This window comes from Lepidochelys kempii, chromosome 5 (assembly GCF_965140285.1).
Source record: "Lepidochelys kempii isolate rLepKem1 chromosome 5, rLepKem1.hap1, whole genome shotgun sequence".
In the NCBI taxonomy this organism is placed as follows: Eukaryota; Metazoa; Chordata; order Testudines; family Cheloniidae; genus Lepidochelys; species Lepidochelys kempii.
The window spans coordinates 89,605,406-89,631,315 of NC_136384.1; the positions used below are offsets into that span (position 1 = coordinate 89,605,406).

Sequence of the window (25,910 nt, forward strand, 5' to 3'; positions counted from 1 at the left end):
AACTTTCATACTAATTTGAAAACTGGATATACTTTAGATTTCTCATTGTATGAAATAAATCCTAAATAAGCTTTGTTGTGAGAATATATGTTATATCTTCTTGTAAAAATAAGATATTAGATGTGATGGGTAGTGGAGTTTCACAAACAATACATTGCACACAGCACAGATGCATTTGTGTACACATACCCCCCACATGTTATTTTACTACTCTTCTAATGAAATATTGGTGATGACAAATTCAGATAGTAAAAATCTGAGCCCCAGCTGGGTGATATATTTTAAAGTACTGATTACTATTCCATCACTGCTACTTTGACATAAAGGGGTCATTATTTTACCCTCTTATAACTATAGAAGCACTTTACTGCTTTTTGGAGCATCTACAGACTGAAAAAAAGATTGTCTTAATTTCCTCCCACTTCACAGATGAGATGTTAGCAAACTTTTTCCCCATTGTATGTTTAGATATGTCTGATTATAGTTCTAATCTTTTTTAGGGGGAGGGGATGGCCCAAGATACTGCTGTCCCTAAATTGAGCTTTCAGTATTGGCTGGATAAGGCTGTTGAGTGGGGTCACACCACCACTTTGGAATCCCAGCAAGATGTCTGCCTTCACTTGCCTAAATTACAGGAGTTTCTACAGCAGATTTATGAATCCTTGAAACATATGGTAAGTAATTTAACAGGAAGAATGAACTGTTTTGAAGACTGCCTCAAACAATCTGAACCCCACGTTTTGACAAAACCAGAAAGTGAATGGTAGCAGAGAGGCTTGTGGTATTGACCTAATGTATTGCTGGATCAGAGAGGCAAATTGGGGAAACAGCCACAGGTAATGCAAACAGGAATGTGTTTCCTGTGTCCCTGATTTATTGTGAAAGGAGCTTTTTCTTCTTGATTGGTTATGTTGTCACATGAGATTTCCTAGCCAATTGAGTAGACTCTTTTAAAAACTCTTTAAAATAAACACAAATTTGATTCTTGTTGTCAGGTCATAAATTGGATTATTTAAAGGCCTTTACATGCAAAATTGTAACTGATCCCTTAAATCCTAAAGAGTCTGTTGACATGCTAAACCTAGTGCTGTGGCATATATAGTGATTTCCAGCACTACGGTCAGATCACTGGCAAATGTTACTAACTATTCTGGTTAGTGATTTCAGTATTGTATTTAATCTTTTTTTTTTGGGGGGGGGGGTCAGATAAACTTTAGGTGTTTTTTTTGTAACTTTTGTGTGCATTGATTCATCATAGCAGTTTTCAATAATACAGTATCAAGTTGTGAGGTTAAAATGCTCTTCACCTCATGTAAAGATTAACAAAAAAGAAAAGTATTAATTTTTTTCTGAAGTTAAAGTGCAGTTTTCAAAATGATTTTTGAGTGTTGAGAATTTTTTGTGTCTGTATGTATATTTTAAGAATAGATATATTTTTATATGAGAATAAAAATAAAATCTATTTTTTTTTAATGTTGCTACTTCGGTGAATACTTTCTGAGGTTTGGCCTCAAATGGACCTTCTATATATGGCCCCAGAAAGTCTAGGACCAGCCCCAATCTGAGACAAATCTGAGGAATTTATTGCAGCAGCAGGAGATGGGTTATTGTTTCTGCTACTTGCACATTATCTCAGCACACTACCATTTTTAAAGCCTTCATTTATTAGACAGTAAAGCTACAAATACTGAAAAATAAGGCTGATTGCATACGGGTCTATATAAACCCCACTATCTACTACTTTTTATAGTGAAGCTGCTTTCTATTTGGTTAAATGTTCCTTGTTTTTTTGGTAGGTTCAGTGTCTGTCAAATCTTATGTTGTGACTGCCTCGTTATGATGTAATTTGCCATGTAGTAAGCAGGGGTAGTAATATGTAGATACTTATCTTTATGCCATAACTTCTATTAGTTTCTTCACAAACTCCATGGCATAATGTAAGAAAACTGTAGGGATCAACAGACTACTTTAATTGTATTTTGCTACCAGGAAATTTGTGTTATTTACACATATTATAGCCTTTCATGACTACTCCACATAAGGAAAATGAAGTTAATTTTCCAACATAATTAAACATTACCCTAAGGGAAATATAGTTGAGGTTTAGCTGACCTGGTTGAAGTATGATGTGGTCTGAAAGCTTTGCTTTTATTAAATATCTGAAGGACTTCTGCTCCCCAATGTGTACCTTTAGCAAAACAAATAATAATGTAATTTACAGTTTTCTAGGTATTAATGATGATCAAGTATTTCTGGTGTTCAGTACATTGTTTTTGTTTACAGAATTCCACTACTGCAATTCAGAGGTTCCCTTTAATTGGTCAATTACTAGGAAGACTTTGTTGGAATCCCTTTGTTGTAGGATATGGTAAGAACTTGAAACTAGCGTTCTGCAAGAGTTTCTAGCATTTTCCTTTCAAATTGTATTTTTTAAATTTCTGGGCACATTCTTTGGTAGTTCATAAAAACATGATGATGCAGATAATTTGTTTTGAATTATGTTATTGATCAGAAACTATAGTAATTGTTCCATAATCTCGCCTCTGTTCTAAAATCCATCCACTCCCTCTTCCCTTGAATAAGTAAGAGGTTCTTTGAGACATCTGCAAGGTAAGGGGTCTCAGTGATCACCTGCCTCTTTTTTTCTCAGAACCTTTCCCAAAGTGCTTGAATTAATCCTTCCTGTCTGTAAAATTTTATCAGGAGGCTCTCACCTCTCCTCGCAGCAGTTATTTAAAAATCCTTTGTAGGGTTTCTGGAAGCCTAACTCTCAGACTTCTTCCACTATTCCCAGAGACTTGTTTGGGGAAATTGCAAAATCTCTTCTTAGTAAAAGAATCTCTATGTTGTTGGCACTGTCCTTCCCCTCTTCAGAAGGATGAATTGAAAGCTGACAGGTGTAGAGGAACACGTAGTTTGGACAGAGACATCCGTTAGGGGATGCTCTATTAATGGAGTTTCTCTATATCCTAGTAAGGAGAAGAGGATGGAAGATAATAAAATACGGGTAGTGGTCTCCGGGCGGCTGGAGCAGATGCTGCTCAGTGGTCCCCGGCAGCTTGTGTCACTGGGCCTCCCTCCAGCAGCGCCCTCCACCCGCCTTCTCTCCCCTCTGCCCCATGATTTAGTCAGGGGTATTTATAGTATAAGTCATAGACGGGTCATGGGCCGTGAAGTTTTGTTTATTGCCCATGACCTGCCTGTGACTTTTACTAAAAATACCCATGACTAAATCATAACCTTAATAATGGGGGATTTCAACTATCCCCATATTGATTGGGTACATGTCACCTCAGGACAGGATGCAGAGATAAAGTTTCTTGACACCTTAAATGACTGGTTGTTGGAGCAACTAGTCCCGAAACCCACAAGAGGAGAGGTAATTCTTGATTTAGTCCTAAATGGGGCACAAGATCTGGTCCAAGAGGTGAATGTAGCTGAACCACTTGGTAATAGTGACCATAACATAATAACATTTAACATTCCTGTAGGGGGGAAAACACCAAAGCAGCCCACCATGGTAGCATTTAATTTCAGAGAAGGGAACTACACAAACATGAAGAAGTCAGTTAAACAGAAATTAAAAGGTACAGTTGCCAAAAGAGAAATCCCTTCAAGCTGCATGGAAACTTTTTAAAGACACCGTAACAAGTTGCTCAATTTAAATGGATACACCAAATTAAAAAACATAGTAAGAAGACCAAAAAAGTGCCACCATGGCAAAACAACAAAGTAAAAGAAGCAGTTAGAGGCAAAAAGCCTCCTTTAAAAAGTGGAAGTTAAATCCTATTGAGAAAAATAGAGAGGAGCATAAACTCTGGCAAGAGAAATGTACAAATATAATTCGGAAGACCAACAAAGAATTTGAGGAACAGTTATCCAAAGACTCAAAAAGTAATAGCAAACAATTTTTAAGCATATTAGAAGCAGGAAGCCTGCTAAACAACTAGTGGGGCCACTGGACAATTGAGATGCTAAGAGAGCACAAAAGAATGATAAGGCCATTGCATAGAAACTAAATGAATTCTTTGCATCGGTCTCCATGGCTGAGGATGTGAGGGAGATTCCCAAACCTGAGCCTTTCTTTTTAGGTGACAAATCTCAGGAACTGTCCCAGATTGAGGTGTCATTACAGGAGGCTTTGGAACAAATTGATAAATTAAACCAGTACCAAGTCACCAGTACCAAGCGGTATTCACCCAAGAGTTCTGAAGGAACTCAAATATGAAATTGCAGAACTACTAACTGGTATGTAACCTATCATTTAAATCCACTTTTGTACCAGATGACTGGAGGATAGCTAATATGACACCAATTTTTTAAAAAGGCTCCAGAGGCGATCCCAGCAATTACAGGCTGGTAAGCCTAACTTCAGTACCAGGCAAATTGGTTGAAACTATAATAAAGAACAGAATTATCAGACACATAGATGAACACGATATGTTGGGGAAGAGTCAACATGGTTTTTGTAAAAGGAAATCATGCCTCCCCAATCTACTAGAATTCTCTGAGAGGGTCAACAAGCATGTGGACAAGGGGGATCCAGTGGATATAGTGTATTTAGATTTTCAGAAAGCCTTTGATAAGGTCCCTCACCGAAAGCTGTTAAGCAAAGTAAGCTGTCACGGGATAAGAGGGAAGGTTCTGTCATGGATCGGTAACTGGATCAAAGATGGGAACCAAAGGGTAGGAATAAATGGTCTGTTTTAAGAATGGAGAGAGGTTAATAGTGGTGTCCCCCAGCGGTCTGTACTGGGACCAGTACTGTTCAACGTATTCATAAATGATCTGAAAAAGGGGTAAACAGTGGCAAAATTTGCAGATAATACAAAACAACTAAACGTAGCTAAGTCCAAAGCAGACTGTGAAGAGTTACAAAGGGATCTCGCAAAACTGGGTGACTGGGCAACAAAATAGCAGATGAAATTTAGTGTTGATAAATGCAAAGTATTGCACATGAGAAAACATAATCCCAACTATACATATGCAATTATAGAGTCTCTATTAGCTGTTACCACTCATGTAATGAATGAAGGGGAGGGTAACTCCCTTTTATGGACACCGAGCCAGCCGGTTAGCTATAAAATTCCTCTTAGTAGCTGCTTTTTACTTGCTTTACCTGTAAAGGGTTAAAAAGTCCATAGGTAAAAGGAAGGGAGTGAACACCTGACCAAAAGAGCCAATGGGAAGGCTAGAACTTTTTAAAATTGGGGAAAAAATGTCCCCTTTGTCTGTCTGTCTGTTCTCCCGGAGAGCAAAGACAGGGCTGGAACTATGCTGTAAAAGCTTGGGCCAGGTATGAAAAATCATCAGATCATATCTAGAAATTAATCATTTGAAACCCCAGATATGTAAGTAGATCAGGAAATGTCTAGGAAGAGGCAATTAGGTTTATCTCTTTTATTTCTTTATGGCTTGTGAAATCCTCTATGCTAATCCCAGGTGCTTTTGTTTTGCTTGTATCCTTTAAGCTGAACCTCAAGAAAGCGATTCTTGCTTCTTAATTTTTGTATTTGCTCTCTTTAAATCTAGCAATAGCCTGAGTATTTAGATTTATTTTTCTTTTTTTTAAAATAAAATTTACCTTTTTAAGAACAGGATTGGCGTTTGTGTCTTAAGAGGTTTGTGCACATGTTGTTTAGTTAGCTGGTGGCAACAGCTGATTTCCTTTGTTTTCTTTCTCAGCTCTTCCCCGGAGGGCTTGAGGGAACCCCATAGGAAGGAATTCCCAAGTGCGCCTTCCTGGGTTCTCAGAGGGGTTTTTGCACTTAGGTGGTGGCAGCATTTACCCATTCAAGGTCAGAGAAAAGCTGTAACCTTGGAAGCTTTATACCAGCCTGAAGTGGCCAGTATTAATTTTTAGAATCCTTGCGGGCCCCCACCTTCTGCACTTGAAGTACTAGAGTGGGGATTCAGCCTTGACGATTATGACAAGACCACTGTACACATCCTTTCAGAGGAACAGGTTGGTGAATGAGACCTTTTCCTAAGTTCATCCCGAAAGTGGATAAGAACTGCACCTGAATAATTTGTCCCCTTACCGCTCTTGTTCCTGAAGCATCACTCTTCTTCTGAGAGAAAAGACGCCTTGTATTTGGATGTTTCCAGGACCTTGCTTTACTACCTCAACAGGACTAAACCATTCAAGCTCTCTTCCCCTGCCTCTCTGTAGTCATATCAGCTTGTAAGAAGGTCAAGCCATCTTGTTTGAGAGACTTTCACACAGTGGGTCACACAGTGTAATTGCGAGTGGGTCACACAGTGTATTTGCATTGGCTGTCAGCTGTCTGGTGAGTCTCTCCCACTGAGAGGGTACAGACAGCATCTTCTGCCTCCTTCAGAATGTGCCAGTCTCTGAGATCTGCAAGAAAGTCATGAGAAGCAATCCACTCACTTTTGTTAAGCATTATGCCTTTGATATGGTAGCCAGGTTGGATGCCAGATTCAGAAGAACAGTGCCACAATCACTGTTTGACTGACACTGCTGAAAATCCTCATTCTTGCTGATCACAGAGGACATTACTTGCCAATTATCTAGAGCGGGATCCACACTGACATATTCTCAAAGAAAGAATAGTTACCTACCCTATAGTAACTGTGGTTCTTTGAGATGATGTAGTCAGTGTGAATTCCACAACCTGTTCTCTGTTCCTCCTTTGAGTCTTCAGCAACAAGGTTTTGAATTGCAATGGAACTGAGAGAGGGTTGCAGCCATCCCCCGCTTCATGTCCTGAGATGGGAGCACAAGGAGGCACAGAGCACATATCTGGCCCCAATGGACACTATTAGTCAAAAAAGGCCAGTCTCATATGCATGAGACGCCACTTTCATCAACTGATCCACGCTGACTAGAACATCTTGAAGAACCACAGTTACTGTAGGGTAAGTAACTGTTCTGTATAGTCTGTGAGTCCCTGATTAAACAGTTATAATACAATGTAATCTTTTGCGCCCATCACTTCTGCTTTTTCTTCTCCCTCTCACTAAATAAAGTTTTGATTGTGTGAATTATGTAATTCCATATTTTTTATTAAGAACTTCTGTATGGCATACTGTAAATGTGTGTGGATAAGCAGGGATAAGACAGGGACAGGGTTGAAAATTGTTGAACTAAATTCTTTTTTTGTAGGATGTATGGATTTGTGTTCTTTTGTGTGTATAAAGCATCTTTACTGCTTATTACTTAAATATTTTTGGTTTTGCATTAGCAATGTAGCAATTTTGAGATAATTTTAATCACATGTATTATAACAATGGTGTTTTTAATAATATTTAAATTTTTTGACTCCCAAAAGTATAGGACTGTAATAGGGTTAGTTGCAAAAAGAAGTAATTATTTGTTTAATTTCTCTCCTAAATAATTTCATACTGGGAATTTTTTAAATTGAAATAGTGCTTTTGAAGATGATAAAATTGTTAAAATGCAAAGTGTGCAAACAGCTGAAAGCTAATTGTCTCTATTGAGTAAACATTGAAAGCACAAACCAGAACCAGGACATTTAGAACTTCTAGTGAATGGTACACAAGATGCCTCTTTTACATTGATCTTAAACAAACTAGGAAATTATGTAGGCTCATAAAAATGTAGATTAAAAAGATCCCAATGCATATAACAACAAAACTGTAGTTAGTTAAATGTGTGTGTTTGATAACCATTTCTGTGCAGAGATGTTAGTCAGTGGGAGGCCAGTGATGGCCTACAGGCTTGTTGGACATTTATTGAAGAATACTGGTTTAAATCACTAGTAACATCTTTGATCACCTGGTGAAAATACAGAAGTTCCTTAATGGAGCTTGTATTTCTTGTCTGCAGGCTTTGCCAACAAAGTACTTCTAAATTATACTGTTTATTACATCCTGGATGACAAGTATACTGAGAACAGCAAAAGTCATTATAGAGAATCATTTTAATGTTATAATTTCTTCTCCCACGATTCCTAAAACCCTTTGAGTAATACTGTTTTATATTATTATTATTAAGAATAATAGCGCTTAGTAAGCTAATGTTGTATCAGAACTTCTCTACTGTTAAACCCAGTTTTTGTAGGTTTACAGTATAACCGTAAAATTTTACTCTGGGCTGGAATTTGAGATATAAGCTTAGCCTCTGCTAAAGAGCAATATTTAAAACATTTTTTTAAATAAATAATTATACTCCTGCTCAGAACTAAATTTTGAGAAAGAGTCTGAGTAAACTGGCTATGCAGGCACACAGACTTGCTCAAAAGACATTAGAATCAGAATCCTCACCTCCAACTTTCTAATCGTCTGTGTTTACATGGGCAGGGTATAGTGTATGGTGGAGTACTGGACATGCCCTGTTGTTGCTCACATACATGAGATATGTATTGGTTAGAACTGTGTAGTGCATGGATCTACTGGCTACATCCATTCATTTCCTTTGATCCATTCACCAGTCTACCCTTCTGCGGTCCTGAAGAGAGAGCCACAATCGAGCTTGGTTGTGCAGTGTTTAGGTGTTTGCGGAGTCTTCCTATGCGCCATATGGCCTGGCTCCACTGTGCAGCAGAACTGTTACATTGCCACAGCATGTGGTGTCTAATACATCCATCTACGGGGCCCCAAGATTTTCACCCATGTTATGAATGACTTTACAAATCCATAATTGAAATTTGCAGGGATAAAGTTAATTTACTGGTGTGTATATATAGGTAAGCTTATGATAAAATAGTAATAAATCTTGACTAACAATGGCTTGTTGTTATGGCTAATGATATTAAAGAAAAATACAAATATATTTAAACACTTACTGCACATTAACTGTAATACTATTTTAAAAGAGTCACTATGCTATGCATGATTTTAAAGATCTGAATACTGTATAGGCTTGAATATTTTTAATATCTGTGTAGTTCATTGTGTTCTATGCTTTTACATGTTTTTTTAAATTACTATTGAAGGAAACGAACACACAAGAACTACATGTGAATAATATCAAGGTTGTGATGTGAATCTGATAGAATAGATGCCTTTAAAGTTAAGATTGACATTTGGGCCTTCTGTTTGATATTTTAACAAGGATAGAAGATTGCTGTGTATACATTTTGTCTATATTTTTACTTTATTTTTTTAATGTATCCTTATTTGCTTTTGTTTCTTCAGATGAGAGCCAGAAAACTCTAATGTGGTGCTTATGTTGTCTGTACAGCAATGAACCACAGAACCCTGTGGAATTGAAGGCTAACAGCTGGATACTGGTAAGCGAATGAATCCTCCCCTCGACTGCTTTGAATTAAATTGATTATTTAAAGGTGCTACATCTATAGCATAGAGGCTGTGTGTAATTTCAGAAACCGCTCCAAAGACAACCTACATACATGTTGTGTTGAAATATGTTCCACTCTAATTATAACATAATCTGTGCTAGCCTATCATTTTGAATGTTAAAAAGATGCGGTGCTCAAATGAGGGTAGTTTTAATGGCCTTTATACAGTGGAGCCTTAAATCTAGTGACTGCAAATCAGGAACAAAGACCAGAAATCAGAAAGGAAGAAAGTGCTATAAAAGAGAACCTTTCAATTAGGGTAGAATAAAATAATCTGGAGACATGCCATTGTTTTGAAAACAATTTATATTTGCTCTGTAGTTTAGGTCTTTTTTTGTTTTGTTTAATCTCTCTTGCCTATGGAGAAGCTAATTGTATCCAAATTTTCTTTAGAGACAGTTAGTGAAAGAAAATACTTGTGTGCAGATTTATATTTAATGAGCTGTAAGAAATAATGAATCCTTAAACCACTTTAATGCCTCATTCAGGGTTAATGTAGGCACATCTGTTGTTCACATTTTATGCACCTACTCCTTGAGCCAAAAAAGCACAATCTTAAGCACGAGTGCTTAAAATTAGGTGAGTTCTTAAGTGATTTGCTAAATTGGGGACTTAAAGCACATCCAGTTAGATGAGTGTAATTTCATTGGACTGACTTGCACCCAAAACAAGAGATGATAAAAATACTGATGGAATGGCTAAGAGTCTCAAATATGCAGGCCTTCAGGATAATAAGTAATTGAGCTGATATCTATTAGCTGAAATCTTTGCTAATGTTGCAGAATTTTTGAGGTTTATCAAAGCAGTTCATTTGTTGGCTATATGTTTCAATTCATATGTATCCATCTCTAGATACTATAGTAAAACATTACTAATCTTAAAAAAATAAGGGCCTGATACTGCAAACATGTATGCAGGCGAATAACTTCCTACATCAGTAAGGTCACTCATATGCACAAATATTTGCTGGAATGGAGCTGAACTCATTAACTCCTTAGTAATTCAGGGTTAACCAAAATCACCCTCCTTGGTTCTCTAATCCCTTCTTATCCCACTCCTTTCTTGAGAGTCTGAAAAAAACTGATAGGCCTCAGAACTTGTCCTGAAGGTCAATATGCTTGGGATTCACTGTGCTGTAGAGTTACTGTGGTTTTAGTTAAAGATGTGCTGCAAAGGACTTATTTTTTTAAATGTGCTTGTGTTCTTTGCATCTTTATGATGTGTAAAGAATGTAAATATTTTTTTAAGATGTGGACTGGGTTGGAAAGCTGGCTTTATTTGTAAAATTTACCTTAAATATATCATATTAAGTCTCGTCTTTCCTGATTTTGCTGGAGGAACTCTTGGTGAGTGTGTTGTGTCTTTAACAAAGAGATCCCTTTTCCCAAGTGCTAAATAGATATTCCAGTTAAAGAGCTGTTGACAAAAGAAACAAAAATCTGCCGAAAGTATTTGAAAACAATCTGACTAAAAATCCATTCTCTTCTTATTTTACCTTTCACTCTCTTGACTCTTGGGATGTTGTCATTTCACAAGTTCATCAGTCATTACAGAGTCTTCCTGGTTACATGAGACCTGAGTTTCTAATGTAAAAAACAAGCAGTAATTAATTTTTTTCAAGCCTTCTTTGTATACCTTAAAACCCAAAAAGGTCACAAGTCTATTCTGCAGGCCATCTTTAATAAATATTCACTCTTGCCTGAAGTTAATAGACAATCTACGAAATAGAAACACCTTGATTCGCTACCTGAGGATAGGTAGACTGATTCCTCAAATGGAAATCAGATGCAGTTACCTTACTAAGAAATTGTATTAGTACAGAACAGTTTCTCTTTTAAAACAATGAAAAGAGAAAAAAATAGTGGCTAAATAAAGAAAGAAACTGTATTTTAACTACACAAACTAATGTGCATAGAAATGACAATGTATCAATGCTAGTGTGTATTTTTCTGTTGTTTCGGTTACCTGTGCAAAATATATTTTATTTTTTTGTGACAAAAAGAAACAAATCTGTTCTCTGTGTGTAAATGGATTGTGATGGGGAAAAAAATCAATGTGTATTCATTCTGTATCCTCTTTACTCTCACAGTTTCTAAGGGCTAAGTCTTTACCTAGACACCACAACAAAATGATGCAGAAATTCTGTCTTTGTAGAAGTCCTCCTTTTGGTTTGGGCAAGATTCTCCATAATGAGCTAGGGAGGCATGCTGTGGCATGTATTAACTGCTGATCTGACCAGGAGCAAAATTTATGCTGCTTCATAGCACTTGTTGCAGATTGTAACATACATATTAGCCAGCTAAGGGAAGGTTAGAGACAGACTCTTATCTACCATATCCACTTGCATGTGTTGTTTTTAGATGAGTGTACACACCTGACAGCATCCTGCCTATTCTTTGAGTGCTTTCTTGAGGCCTGATTCAAAGCCCATTGAAGTTTGGATCAGGTCCATAGTGCTATTGTAAAATCCTGTGCTGTTACTTCCACCTGCCGTTAACCTACTGCAGCACAGAGGAGAATTTGCTTTATGTGTAGCTTCAAGTCATATTAATTTTATTTTCAACCCTAGCAAGTTGTCAGGAATCACGTAACAACAGCCAAAGGCGACTTTGTAGCTAGATTAGTTGTGATCTATTATTTGGTCTTATTTATTTGCACAGTGACATTTGTGTTCATAGTTTTTTACAGACAATTAAAAATGAACTTTCTCTGGTCTGGGAGGTTTGCAGTCTATGCTCCTGATCCAAGGCCCACTGTACCACATGGGACTTTTCCATTGACTTTAACAGGCTTCGATCAGATCCTAAATTAGACATAACATAGGAAGGGTTGATCACAAAAGGGTAATGAAGTGGGTGTGGGACGATGGAAGGCATGAATTTGACTGATGGTGAGATATTCTAATTGTTACATATTCATCTTGTAAGTTAATATATATATAAAAAGATTTAAAATTTAGTGTCTTAGAATTTGGGAATGGTGAGAGGAAGATAAATGGAAATAAATGACTTTGGGGGGGATGGGATTAGTGAGTAAGCTTGCATAGTGCACAGGCTCAGATAAAAATTTGAGATTAAAAGATACTTTACAAGTCTTACTACGGATGCTTGAAAGGATACGGTCCAAGTATTTTCCCCAATAATTAAATTCTCTTTCTCTCACTGTTTCTTTACTGTGGACCTTGCTTTCATCTTAAAATGTTCAAAACTGTTTTTCCTAAAGGTTTTTCCTAGTTAAGGTAAATTGTTTTATTCCACCAGCGTCCTTTGTAGATGGTATCATAATTTCAATCAATGTAATGTAATTAGGACTATATAACTCCCCATTTGGAAACTTGAACCAGAAGATAGTTAGTTTTTTGCCATTTTCACACACTATTGCATGTGAAAACCAATTTGTCACTGTAGGTTTGCTTGTGACAGCTGGCATATTTTTATTTTTTAAATTTTTTTTTATTAAAACATTTTTTTAAATAAAGAATTCTGAAGCAGTTGGGTTTTTTGGACATGTGAATCCTCATAGTGCACTAGAAGTTGTTTCCTAGAGCAGTGGTAATTTGGCCACATTGAGACTATATACTAATAGGATACAGAACTATATGAACATACATACAGTACTTAAAATAGGACTGAAATATATTTGCTATGGGAACTGTAATTTTGAACTTTGTTTCTTGTGTTTTTGAATTCTATAAAATAATATTGCCTGAATGTTGGTTGTTTTTTCTGCTTGTTTTTTTTTTGCGCTGAGTAGCAAAAAGTGAAAATTGCTTCTTGGAAAATGTATAATATCAGTAAAATGTCAAAACCAAATAGTATCTATACTGAAATTTTTAATGACTCAAGAAGTTTGAAACCACTACCCTTTTAATTTTAGGCACTCACCAGCACAGACTGACTTTTTTGGAAGTGTATCAAAGCATGCTGATAAAGATAAGGAAATGAATAATTTTACTTATTGTGACAGGGTCGGGCCAGATGGCTACAGGAGAGTAATTTTTTTTTTGAAGAAAAAAAGGTGTTTTTTATTTGTATAACACACTTACAAAACAAAACAGCATATGCAATGTGTAACACAGCAACCAATCACAACTGTTTCCTCATTACCTTCAGGGGAGGGAAGTGTTCAAGCTTGCCTGGGCCCAGAGCGGGGGGCTTTCTCAACTCTCATGGTCTTCCACCCTTCCGAGTTACCTGGTGGTCCAGAGTGAGGGGGCTTCATCGACTCTCAAGGTCTGCCACCTCCTTGAGTTACTTGGTGTCACGCCCGAGTGTCATCAACAATTCCCTCCTCTGAAAGCACCCAACAAGGGGGGCAGGCTGTGGGGTGGACAATCCAGGGGGGGGGGGGGGAAGGGAGGAGCACGTGCACCCACGTGTGAAAGGACCCCTCTAAGGTGGTGGTGTCCGCAGCAGCAATGGCTGGGGCTGGGGTCCCTTACTCTCTCCCCCAACCAAAAGGTCAAAACAAAGGGAGCCAGACGGGGACACCGAGCAGAGAGCCTCGGACAGCGCCCACCGCTCCTCAAAAGCATCCAGGGAGTCGATGGATGCCGCCCAGAGAAACTCCGCCCGGATACATGAACGGACCGAGGATCGGAAAACGGCCCCACAGTCATAGGAAACTCCAAACAGCCAACCTCCTCTCTCTGGTTTTATAGATGGCCGTTTTAGCTAGGGCCAGGAGGAGGTTCACTAGGAGATCCCACGACTTTGTGAGGCCACAGATGGGGAGTGCATAAATAAAAGGTGAGGGGAAAAATGCAACCAAAAACGTAATAAAAGATTTGTGAGGAGCCGGAACAGGGGCTGCAGCCTCGTGCACTCCAGATATACGTGCGCCAGGGTTTCCCTTACACCGCAAAAGGGACAAGTATCTGGGATGGGGTTGAACTGTGCCAAGTACATGCCCGTGCTCACAGCTCCGTGAAGGAGCTGCCAACTGATGTCCCTGCCGGGCCTCGGGACCAAGGTGGAATATAGGCTGGCCCACCGGGGCTGCTCACCCTCCAAAGGTGGCAGAAGGTCTCGCCACTTTATGTCGGGGCGGGACACTAGGGTGAGGGCATGAAGGATGTGGAGCACAAGCGTGTATAGATGTTTTCTTGGCGCAGTTTGGAAGCATACCAGCTGCAGTTCATGCAGCCGGCTCGCCATAAAGGGGTGAGGGGGTCGATTGGGTCTTCGGGGCAGGGGTCCAATTAAAAGGTCTGGTGGGCCTGGGGTAGAGAGGGTGGGGGGGGCGTGCCCTCGAGCAGGACCCGATCGAGGTAAGCTCTAACAGCGGGTGGCAAAGCGGCCTTCACCTCCTGAAGCATGCGCCAGGGGGTACGAGGTCTGGAGAGCCCCATGCGCCGAGCGAGCGTCAGGGGATCCAGCCAGTCTCCCCGGTCGTAGTCCCAGAGGTCTCCAATTCTCGTGACTTCTGCCAGGATCAAGCTCTGGCACACCGAGCGGGACTCTGCCACCTGCACACGGAGCTGGGGGTTGTGTAGCAGGGGCTCCGCTAGGAGATCTGCCTTCTCGGTGGCCGCCACAGACCTGGTTGTTAAAAACCATTTCCAAGTCTAGAGGAGGTCCTGGTAGAAGACCGGCAGCCCAGAGAGGTCTCGCGGAAGACCTCCCGGACAGAGATAAAAGAGCTGCCGGTCATATCGGAGCCCTCGGATGCGGCGCAGGATGGCGTGCGCCAGTATGCTCCACGCCAAACTGCCTGCACTACAAAGGAGCCTCTGTAGGGCCTGGAGGCGGAAGACGCAGACCTGAGTGTGCAGACACTTCAGTCCCTGTCCTCCTTCCTTCAGGGGTATATGAAGAACCCCTACAGGGGCCCAGTGCATTCCTGACCAAAAGAACCCCAGAAATGATGTCCGGAGGTCGGTCAGGAAACCCGGGTCCGGGTCCAGGGTGTTGAGCCACTACCAGAGCATGGACAGGACTAGTTGATTAAGCATCAGCGCACTCCCACAAAGGGAGAGACATCGGAGTAGTGCCGTCCATTTCCAGAGCCGCTCTATCACCCTGCCCTCTAAATTTTCCCAGTTCTCCGGCGAAGAGGGAAGCGTGGCAGAAAGGTAAATGCTGAGGTAGAGCAGCGGACCCACGCTCCACCGGATGATCTGAAGCGCGGCTGGGAGGGAGCTCGCCTGCCGCCAGTCTCCTACCGCCAAGCCAGAGCTCTTGACCCAGTTGACCCGGGCAGAGGAGGCTGCCGAATAGATGGCATGGCAAGCCTCCACCTGCGTCAAGTCGCCCGAGTCCTGGACCACGAGGAGAACGTCATCAGCGTACGCCGACAGGACCAGCCGCAGCTCCGGCTCCCGCAGCACCAACCCCGTCAACCTCCTGCGGAGGAGACAGAGGAAGGGCTCGATCGCCAGAGCGTACAGCTGGCCCGAGAGGGGGCACCCCGCCGTACTCCTCGCCCGAAGCTGGCCGGTTCAGTCAGGGTCCAGTTGAGCTTAACCAGACACTCTGCGGAGTCGTACAGCACCCAGAGAAAACCCACAAACTGGGGTCCAAAACCAAATGCTCCTAGAGTGTTCAGGAGGTACCCGTGGTCCACCCTATCGAACGCCTTCTCCTGATCTAGGGACAGGAGAGTGAACGACAGACCATCTCTACGCCCGAGTTCCAAAAGGTCCCGAACCAGAAATAGGTTATCAAAGATACTGTGGTCCGGGACGGTGTAGGTCTTGTCTGGGTGGATCACGTCCGCTAGCCGCAGCGAGATTGCTTTCGCTACGATTTTGTAGTTTGTGCTGAGGAGCGAGATGGGACGCCGTTTTCGTAAATCGCGGAGGTCCCTCTTCTTCAGTAGTAAGGCGAGCACAACTCGTCTGCACGAAAGAGGGAGGACCCCGCTCTGCAAAGACTCGTCACTGTCTGGGCCTAGGTCTGGGCCAAGGACGTCCCAAAACACGCGGTAGAAACGGTCAGCCCATTCATGCCTGGAGACTTATTAGTGGGCATACAACGGAGGGCTTCTGAGAACTCTGCCAGAGTGAGAGGCAACTCTAGCTGGTCTTGGTCGCTCGCGCTGACCGTAGGGAGCTCCTCCCAGAGCACTCTGCAAGCGCCAGGGTCAGTCGGATCCGGGGAGAAAAGACTTGCGAAGAAGGCTCGGGCCCTCCCGCACATCTCCACTGGTTCCGTGAGGGGGGTGCCGTCTTCTGCTAGGAGGCAGGTGACGTGTTTCTTGGCCCCCCTCGTTTTCTCCAGGGCATAGAAGAAGCGGGAGCCGCGATCCATCTCCCGAAGGAGGCGGATGCGGGATTGAACAAAGGCGCCCCGGGCCCGATGGTCCTCGAGGGCCCGGAGCTCCTCCCGCTTCTCCCGGCACGCTCCGCAGAGGAGCGGGTCTTCGGGGTTGGCGGCCAGATGCCTCTCCAGCTTTAAGACCTCCCGTTCCAACTGCTCTATCACCGCATTTCTCCGTCGGCTGGTGCCCTGGGTTTAGTCGTGGCAGAAAAGCCAGGTGCGCACCTTCCCCAGGTCCCACCATCGCTGCGCCGAGGGAAAGGCACACCGCTGCCCTCGCCAGGCCAGCCAGAATTCCCGGAAGGACGTCATGAAGCCCTCATCCTCCAACAGGCTCTTGTTAAAATGCCAGTAGGCCGGCCCCGGCCTCTCCGCACAGAGGGAGGCTGTCACGGTGGCTAGATGATGGTCAGAAAATGGGGCCAGCCGAATGCTGGAGGAGTGGGCTCGTGAGAGGTGGAAGCGTGATAAATAAATGCGGTCCAACCGGGAGTGGCTCGACCGCTGGGGCTTCCACCCGGAAAAAGGTGAACGTGGAAGTGTCATCTGGGTGGTGGTCACGCCAGATGTCCCCTAGGGAGTGATGTTTGACTATCTCCCGGAGGGTGTCCGTGGTGGCCGGGCTCTGCTCGGTCTCCGAGCGGTCTTGTTCCTCGAGGGTGATATTAAAGTCCCCTCCCAGGACCAGGCACTCGTGAGAATCTAAGGCGCTGAGGAAGGCGGACGCCCGCTGGTAGAATTGCAGCCGCTCCGGGCCCGATGTCGGGGCATAGACGTTAACTACGTTAACCATGAGCCCCTCCATATGGACCCGGAGATGCAGTAGGCGACCCGGCACGGCCTCGGTGACCCCTAGCACCTCGGGCCGTAGGTTGGGGGGAGAACACTCTGTCGAATCGTGGCATGGCTAAAGTAGACCCTGTCCCCCCACTCCAGCCATCAACCGTCTTCGGCGGTCGAGTCCGTATGGGTCTCCTGCAGGAAAACCACAGAGTATCCTCCCTCCCGAAGGAAGGAGAGCACCTGGGACCTGCGGAGAGCCATCCTACAACCCCGGGTGTTCAACATTGCAATGGTGAGAGGTGTCATGGGTAGAGTCAGGCGGGTTCTCACTGGCAGGGATGCTCGCATCTCCCAGTGGGCCGCGCAGCAGTCCGTGACCCATCCCGTAGGTGAGTAATTGGTCACGGAGGACGCGGACCCGCTAGTAGGCCGCGGCATCCTGCTTCCCTGTCCCTTTACCTTCCCCCATGAGGGCCCTTGTGGCCCGGAGGATTTGAAAAAAGTCCCCCCATCGCTGGAGAGCAAGCTGTACCTTGTTGCGGGAGCCACGGACATCCTCTAAAAACTTCTGCAGCTCATAGTGGGGGTGGGGTTACGGTTTCCCAGTTGTTCCCTGGCAGGGCCTTTGGTGCAGCCCCATGGTCCACTAAAACTGACAAGCAGGATGCGGACCCCCGACGGGGTGCCTGATGGTCTGGAGCTTCTAGGCCTGCCTCAAGCTCTGGGACGAGAGGGGGCGGTGGAGGGAAAATAGCAGCTCCTGCTGGCTCGGGGCAGGAGAACACAAAGTCTGCTCCCTGGGGGTCATCAGTTGGGAAAGGGAAGGAGACAGCCCCGGGGGCGGCAATAACACGGGGGCTTTGGGTAGCATCAGGACAGAAGGGGCTTCAAGTTGCAGTGGAGGAGGTTTAGATTGGATATTAGGAAAAACTTTTTCACTAAGAGGGTGGTGAAATACTGGAATGCGTTACCTAGGGAGGTGGTAGAATCTCCTTCCTTAGAGGTTTTTAAGGTCAGGCTTGACAAAGCCCTGGCTGGGATGATTTAACTGGGAATTGGTCTTGCTTCGAGCAGGGGGTTGGACTAGATGACTTTCTGGGGTCCCTTCCAACCCTGATATTCTATGATTCCTCGAGGGTCTCTGAGGGGAAGGTCTCCTATGGAGGGGAGACACTACCCTCCGGTGCTGCCACGTCTTTCCCGGCTGACACCGGTGGATGGGATGCACTCGTGGGCAAAGAGGAAGGTTCGGCATCGGTGCCCCCCTTCCTGGTCTTCCGGGGGGCCTCCGCCTCGTGTAGATGAAGCAGAGCTCGAGCCTTCCGCTTGCCTCGCTTCCCCTGGACTAGGGCCCAGCCCTCCATGGCATCATCTGGGGGCTGGTTAGCAGGGGTCATGTCAGGGGGTAAAGGCGATGGCTCAGGGACTTGCGGGGGGGGAATGGTGGGGCAGCATAAGGGAGGGAGGATTCTCCCTGGGGCAGGCTCTCTCCCATGCCTGGTGGTATCTCTGCCACACCCTCCTCCATAGGGCCCGCTAGATTGTCAGCAGCGAGGGTGGGGCTTTCCCACTCGTTTGGGCGTTGTAGGGGAGGTGCCCCTTGGGCCTGAGCGGGAGAAGTGGTGGTCCGAAGAGGATGGGGGGCGGGTTCAGATACCGGGCGGCCAGGGGCGTTGGCAATGACGGGGCCGATGTCCTGCCAGGTCTCAGGGATCCCAGGTGCCCCTCCTTGCTGAGCTAAGGGGCAGTCCCTCCAGACATGCCCTGATGCCCGGCTTCCCCCATGGAAAAGTACACCTGGTAACGGGCCCCCTGGTGGGGGACTAGGAGGGACCCTTCGAGCACCACTCTGTCACGTGCCGCCGATGGCAGTAAAAGTTACACTTGCCTGCGGAAGGAAAAGATGTGACGGAGGGTGGGGTCCTTGCAGCCCAACGGGAGAGGGCTGATAACAGAAACAGGTTTCCCCAGGGTGGAAAGGGCGGGTAACAAGGCAGCATTGGGGAGAAAAGGAGGGACAGAGGTCAGGACCAGGTGGACGCCCAGGTCCTCTAGCAGCTCTAGGGAGAGAAACACCACCTCCCCCCCCGCCCCCCCACCGCCAGGCCCCTCTCCACTGCTTCCTGGGCGGCAGCCTCTGATGCTAAGAAGAAAACGACCTTCCTGTACATTTTGGAGGCCGCCACAATGGCTGAGGGCCCCACCACCCTCGCCAATGTCCACACGTAGGTCTCCACGTGGGGCGAGGTGGGCACCAGGAGGCATCGGATATCGTGCTTCCTTGTCCTGGTGGGAAAGGGGCCCCGGCTGCTATTGATGGAGGCGGTGGGCGGGAGAGATGATGAGGCGGCAGGCGGGGGGGGGGGGGCTGCCTCCGTCCGGGCATACGTCCTGGGGGCTGAGGGAGGGACATCTGCAGAGCTCGTGGAGGGGACAGCGGGGGAGGATGCCGTGGTCGGTGGCGGGGTTGCAGCAGTGGGGGTGGCACCTGCCATGGAGGGCCCGGTGGTTTTAGCGGGGCCCTTCCCCTTCTTCTTGCCCTGGCCTTTCCCGCTGGCTGGGGGTGCTTCCATTGAGTCTGGGGAGGCGATGGGCATGGCACGGATGGAGGTCACCCCGGTGCCCTTCATTGCCGATGCCCCAGCGGGGGCGGTGGCAGGTGATTAACAGGAGTTGGGGTCAGGTAGAAAGGGACAAGCTGTGGGGTGGACAATTTGGGTGAGGGGGGGGCACATGAACCACTGTACGCTTGTCCAGACAGTCCTGTTTGGTTGGCTCGTGTTTCTGCCCCACGCGGTGGAATCAGGTCGAGTAGCTGAGGCCAGAGGCAGATGTTAGACAGCCAGCAAAGATGGTAGAGTGGGGGGAGGAGGGTGTGAAGATCGTAGTGTGGGGGTTGGGAGGACACAGATGGATCGGGGGGGCAGCTCCATGCCACACCCCCTGTGTCCCTACAAACACAGTTAAGACACAGTCAAGGCCTCCCCCCACACGAGAGCACAGTTCAAAAGTTACTCAGTCTTAGGCCCCTTCCACGGCGATTTGTAGATTCCCTGGACGGTGTTCCTCCGGTGGACTGCTTTTTCTCTGTCTGTTCCCGGGTTTTCTTTTTTGCATTCCAGAAATGCCGGAGCAAGTGATAAGAGTCCTCTCAACAGGAGATGGGTCCGCAGACAAACAGCAAGCGGCTGGGTCTGGGGGCTGGGTCCTTCCACTCCCCCCCTCTGGGGAACTGGGCTGGCAGGTCCCCCCCCACCCAGGGGAGGCGGTTTCAAATGGAGCGGCAGCAGCGTCCGCGGGCAGGGGGGCGCTAACAGCCAGCCGGCAGCCGGCTAGCACTCTAGCAACAGCAGAGAAAGGAAAAAGAAACAACAAAAAGAAAAGAAAGCGGGGAGAGCGTCTGGCCCGGTCGGGGGGGAAGCTGAAAGCAGGGGCAAAAAACAAGGAAAGCCCAGGCCAGAGGGCAGGAGCAGACTAAATAGGTTCCTTTTCCCTGGGTATGGTAACAGGGAAGGTTCGAGAACAATCAGGAACATTCTGGAGACAATTAAGAGAGACAGGCTGATTAGAACACCTGCAGCCAATCAAGAAGCTGCTAGAATCAATTAAGGCAGGCTAGTCAGGGCACTTGGGTTTTAAAAAGGAGCTCACTTCAGTTTGTGGTGTGTGTGTGAGGAGCTGGCAGAAAGAGGCACTAGGAGCTAAGAGTGAGAATGCGGACTGTTGGAGGACTGAGGTGTACAAGCATTATCAGACACCAGGAGGAAGGTCCTGTGGTGAGGATAAAGAAGGTGTTGGGAGGAGGCCATGGGGAAGTAGCCCAGGAAGTTGTAGCTGTCACACAGCTGTTCCAGGAGGCACTCTAGACAGCTGCATTCCACAGGGCCCTGGGCTGGAACCCGGAGTAGAGGGTGGGCCTGGGTTCCCTCCAGACCTCCCAGCTCCTGGTCAGACATAGGAGGAGTTGACCTGGACTGTGAATTCAGAAAAATGGCCAAGCTGAGGGCTGCTGTGAAGCTCCAAGGCGAGCAAATCCACCAATAAGCGCAAGACCCGCCAAGGTAGAGGAGGAACTTTGTCACACTATATATATAGTTTGTTTACTGTTTGCTGTGTGACCCGTTATGAGTGGGGGAGTTGAGAGTCCTGGTGACTGCCCAGCTGGGAGAGGGGAGCCAGGACCCGGGTGAGGCCTAGCTCAGAGTGGGGAGTCTGGTGGGTGCAACCCAGCTGGGTGCTTTGGGGCAGCTGGCTTCTAGCTGGAGCTCCCCACTCACCCAGCTTTCTTGTCAATTTCATGGCTGTAGCATGGAGCTATGAAATTGAGAAGAATGACAACCAACAGCCATGTAAGTAACCCCTAATGTCCAAATGGACATTGCGTCATCCTAATTACACTGATGTAAGCCCTATGCCGCTTGTGGAGGTGGAGTTATTATGTTAGTGTTGTATGGGAGCAAGGCTGTAGTGTGTACACTGATGTAATTAGGCTGACATAAGCTGCCTTATGTTGACCTAATTCTGTAGTGTAGACCAAGCCATAGGTATAGAATATTATATTGCTGAATTTTTTTTAAACTGAATTGTAGGTTACCTTTAAATATGACTAATATCTGCTTAGTCATCTAAAATAATAGTTGAGTGCCTCCAGTGATCTGCAAATTATTATTGGTGGTCACATGATGCTGGTTATCTTCTTTATTTCCCACTGCTAGATTGCATTAAATCCTAAAAATACATCAAATACTTTCTCAATGTTACCTTTCTAGATACACATTTGCTATCATTGTTATAGGGATGCTGTGTTATTCTGACAGGGAGGTGAGGAGATCTGTACATCACTACTAAGAGGGGAGGTATTTATAAGACAGTCTCTAAAGTAAGATGCAGTCCGTACTATAAATAAATTTGAGAACCCCTGATCTTACAGACTTTTGCTTAATTGTATCTGTGTTTGTTTGTAAGTCATCTTACAAAATGGCAGTTTTGTACTTCACTAAAGACATAGTTTATGTTGCAGTATTTTAGAATCATGTACAGTTTAAAAATTGTGTGAGGTTTTTAATGGCCTTAACAGAGATGTAGCATGGGAATCCAGGATCCTTTATTTTTTCACTAGCCAGATGTAGTGTAAGAAGCCAGGGTATGTGCTTCCAGAGACTTCACACTCATGAAATCAACCATGACTTGGTGAAATCCTTCTCTAAGAATGAAAATGATTTAGTTTTCACATTAGCTGACATCTGGCCTGCTCTGAGTTTTTCTGAGCCATGCAGTATGTGTGGTTATGTTGTAATATGGGCTGCTGCCCAGTATGGCTGAAGCAGAATCACCAGGCTCCTTTCAGTCATGCTGCAGGTTAGTTTTGAACTTCTGTTCCAGAAACAAAAGACCAGTTCTGTAATACTCTTATATATTGTTAATCTCTTTGCTTCTCCAGGCAGTCTTTTATTTCCCATTGAGGTTTATAAATTAGATTTATAAATGTAAAACCAGACTTTTTATTATATTCATAAGGATTAGTAGCATATTATCAATGTTTGTTGTATTATTTAGTAAAGCTGTGTGCACGTATTAAGAATTCATTGTGTTGGAAAAAGCAGTGGGAGACAAATAGGTAATGTAGCTCACAAATCATATCAATCTTTCCAGTTTTTTCTTTGTGCAAGTTACCTTCTTTTGATGCTTTGCTTCCTTATAATGATTATCATGGATACAGTGTGATACAGTAAACATAAGTATATTCTCTGCTCCTTGAAGTCTTTAAACCACAATTTGAGAACTTCAATAGCTCAGACATAGGTGAGAGGTTTTTCGCAGGAGTGGGTGGGTGAGATTCTGTGCCCTGCGTTGTGCAGAAGGTCGGACTAGATGATCATAATGGTCCCTTCTGACCTTAGTATCTATGAACAATAAGATTTAATTTTAATGACCTTGTATATGGCTGGGCTTCCTATTATGGACACGTGCAGTTCTTTTGGACACCTGCACACATAGGCCACATTCTGTTAACTGCATTGTAAGTGTAGTATCTTGCATAACGATATTTCTTTAAAGGTGTTACACTGATAAAAAGATTTAAGTAATATTCCTGTAGCAATTTACTAATAGTGATTTTCAACATTTTTTCACTTGCGGATCCCTAAAAAATTTCAGATGGAGGTGCAGACCCATTTGGAAATCTTAGACATAGTCTGTGGACCCTCAGGGGTCCACAGACCACAGGTTGAAAACCAGTGGATTAATACATTCTGACCTGTGTGTGGCTACAATATATTTGTAGTCCTAAAGAGCCCAGAAACATTTTCTTGTTACCTTTGTTATCCCACATTAGTTTTTAAATGAGGATTATGTGAGTTGCCAATTTTGAGACTCCTATTTCAATGTTAAAATTGTGATTTAGGTAATTTTTGTTTTTGTCCAAGGAATTTTAGAGTTCCCAAACAAATCTATGGAATATCTAAAATCCTATGAAAAAAATATGAATTTGGGCGCTAATATCTGCTGTCTAACTCAAACATGTAAAATTCTGTCAGTTTGTGGGGTTGATACTGCAATGGGTAGTGTATGGATGAACCCTTTACCTGTGAATAAGTTTTTGGCTTCTATGTGTTGAAGTTATTAGGGCTCCTTTTTGAGTGCAATCATCTGCTGATTGCAAGATTAAGGGTTTAGAATGTAGTCTCTGTTGGAAAGGGACTCTCTCTCTTTCCCTTGTACAGCAGAGAACACTTATCGGCACTCAAAATATGTTTGAGTGCCAATTTGGACTGTAAACCTGATAACTTCACACAATGGGAACAGCACCACTATTTTGTCAGATAGTACCATGTTTGCAGCAAAATAGCAGTTTTTGCTTATGGGGACTTCCTTAATTTTTTTAAGAAACTAGCAAAAAACATTGAGGTGATTTTGCAAAATGTTTTGAGAGTTCGGTAAACAAAATAAGCATGTTTTACCACTAATTTTGTTGACAGTGAGAATTTTTTTGCACAGCCCTACTTTTCATTAGAAAATGTTTGAGAACCACAGGTCTAAGCCTTTTTAATCCTAAACTTTAAAACCGAATCTTGAAGATTTTCTCCTAACCTGTATCTCTCTCCTGACCCCAGTAATAGCCCACTTTGACTCACTAGTGTGAGTATAAAGAACATTTTAAACCACCAGAATGAAAAATCTATTTTCCTTCCAGGAGAGAAAGAAAGAAAGATACCTGGATTCTGTACACCAGCCTGTTTTGTAGTAACCCCAAAGTTATGTATGTTTGTTTGTTTATGATGGAGTTCTGTCTATTGTATCTATGAATTGCATTAGAGTGTTTTGGAGCAGGTTCCCACTACTCAAATAGGCCAAATCAAGAAATTTACTGCCAATTAAGCACAGGATGTTTGAGATTTTTAGTGATGTTCTCCGGATGACCTGGGTTTTTTTTATGATCATCTTGACTTTTTCATTAAACTGCAATTGTAATTGAGTTGACTCAGTTAATGAAACACTGACCTTTCACCCTGGAAAGCACACTCAAGCCAAAGTCTTAAGTGAAATGAGTTTTAAGGCCTTTGCTTTTGTGCAGTGGACAAATAGCATTCTATATAATGCTAGAGAACTTGCTTACTGTAATTCAGTATGAATTCTGTTATCTCAACAAGGATGTCTTTGGCTAAACCACTCTAAAGATGCATTAATTCACACATTGGAAAAGATAATTTCTGAATGATGGACCAAAAAAAAGAGCCTCAGCTATGTGTTTCTGCATAGCAACTGCACCTTCACTGGGAAGTTCAGTTGCTTCCAATAATGGATACATTGATTTTTGTGGGGGTCCTTTTTTTTTCTTTGATTCCTACATTGTTTGTGAATTGACATTTTGAACTGTCCAGCTCTGCTTTACCAGTCTTCTGTATATTTGTCGTTCTCAAGAGGTGTTTGTTCCAGTCAAATCTGTTTTGATTAGACATAGACAGCTGTATGCAGAGATACGAAGATACACACATTTTTAGCAAACTGAGAGTGCAGCAAAATTAAAATTTCTAGAATTTTAGGCTTAGGCCACTAGACTAGTCCGCTTCCCTTGATTTGTGAGGAAATTCTGCAATCCAAGAGGTTGTGGTTCCTAAAATTTTCCAATTTGTTCAGATGAGACTTTACAAATGAGTGTGTACCATGTACCACACACATTAATATACTGTGAAAGTAGTAGAAGAGAAAATTAGAGGAGGGGACAGACAATGAAAATGATAGGAACCCTAGCAGGGAGATTAGTAGAAAATAGCAGCTAAATAGGAATGAAGAGGTATAAAGAAAATGATGTAATGGGTGAAACAAAATGTCGTGTCCACCTGTTTAAAATTATCCTTGGATTATGCACTCTTTGGTGCAAGGATAATTTTTTTTATTGTTTTTGTACAGTGACAGCACAAAGGGGCTGGAACTGTTAGGCCCCTACTGTAATACAAATAAATAATAAAAGAGCAGAGTGCCACTTGGGACAAATATAGGGCATTTCCCATGTGTATGTGTTGTCCAAAATAGTGCCACTGGGAAATGAAAATAGAAAGAATAAACTGCTCAGTATTTATTA

General features: G+C 43.9%; 1 protein-coding gene across 11 annotated transcripts in view; it reads left to right on the forward strand.

Annotated features, from left to right (window-relative positions):
• Window positions 1–25,910, forward strand: part of FANCC (FA complementation group C) — a 156,756-nt gene that overhangs the window by 33,325 nt on the left and 97,521 nt on the right. For 10 of the 11 annotated variants that reach the window (XM_073344975.2, XM_078852864.1, XM_078852865.1 and 7 more), the window contains exons 2-4: window positions 501–674; window positions 2,284–2,368; window positions 9,124–9,218. In XM_073344975.2, the coding sequence (XP_073201076.2) occupies window positions 510–674; window positions 2,284–2,368; window positions 9,124–9,218 (345 nt within the window). In that variant the 5' untranslated portion in view covers window positions 501–509. Of the gene's footprint in view, window positions 1–500; window positions 675–2,283; window positions 2,369–9,123; window positions 9,219–25,910 lie in introns of those variants that run through there. The other variant, XM_073344982.2, reaches the window with a different exon arrangement.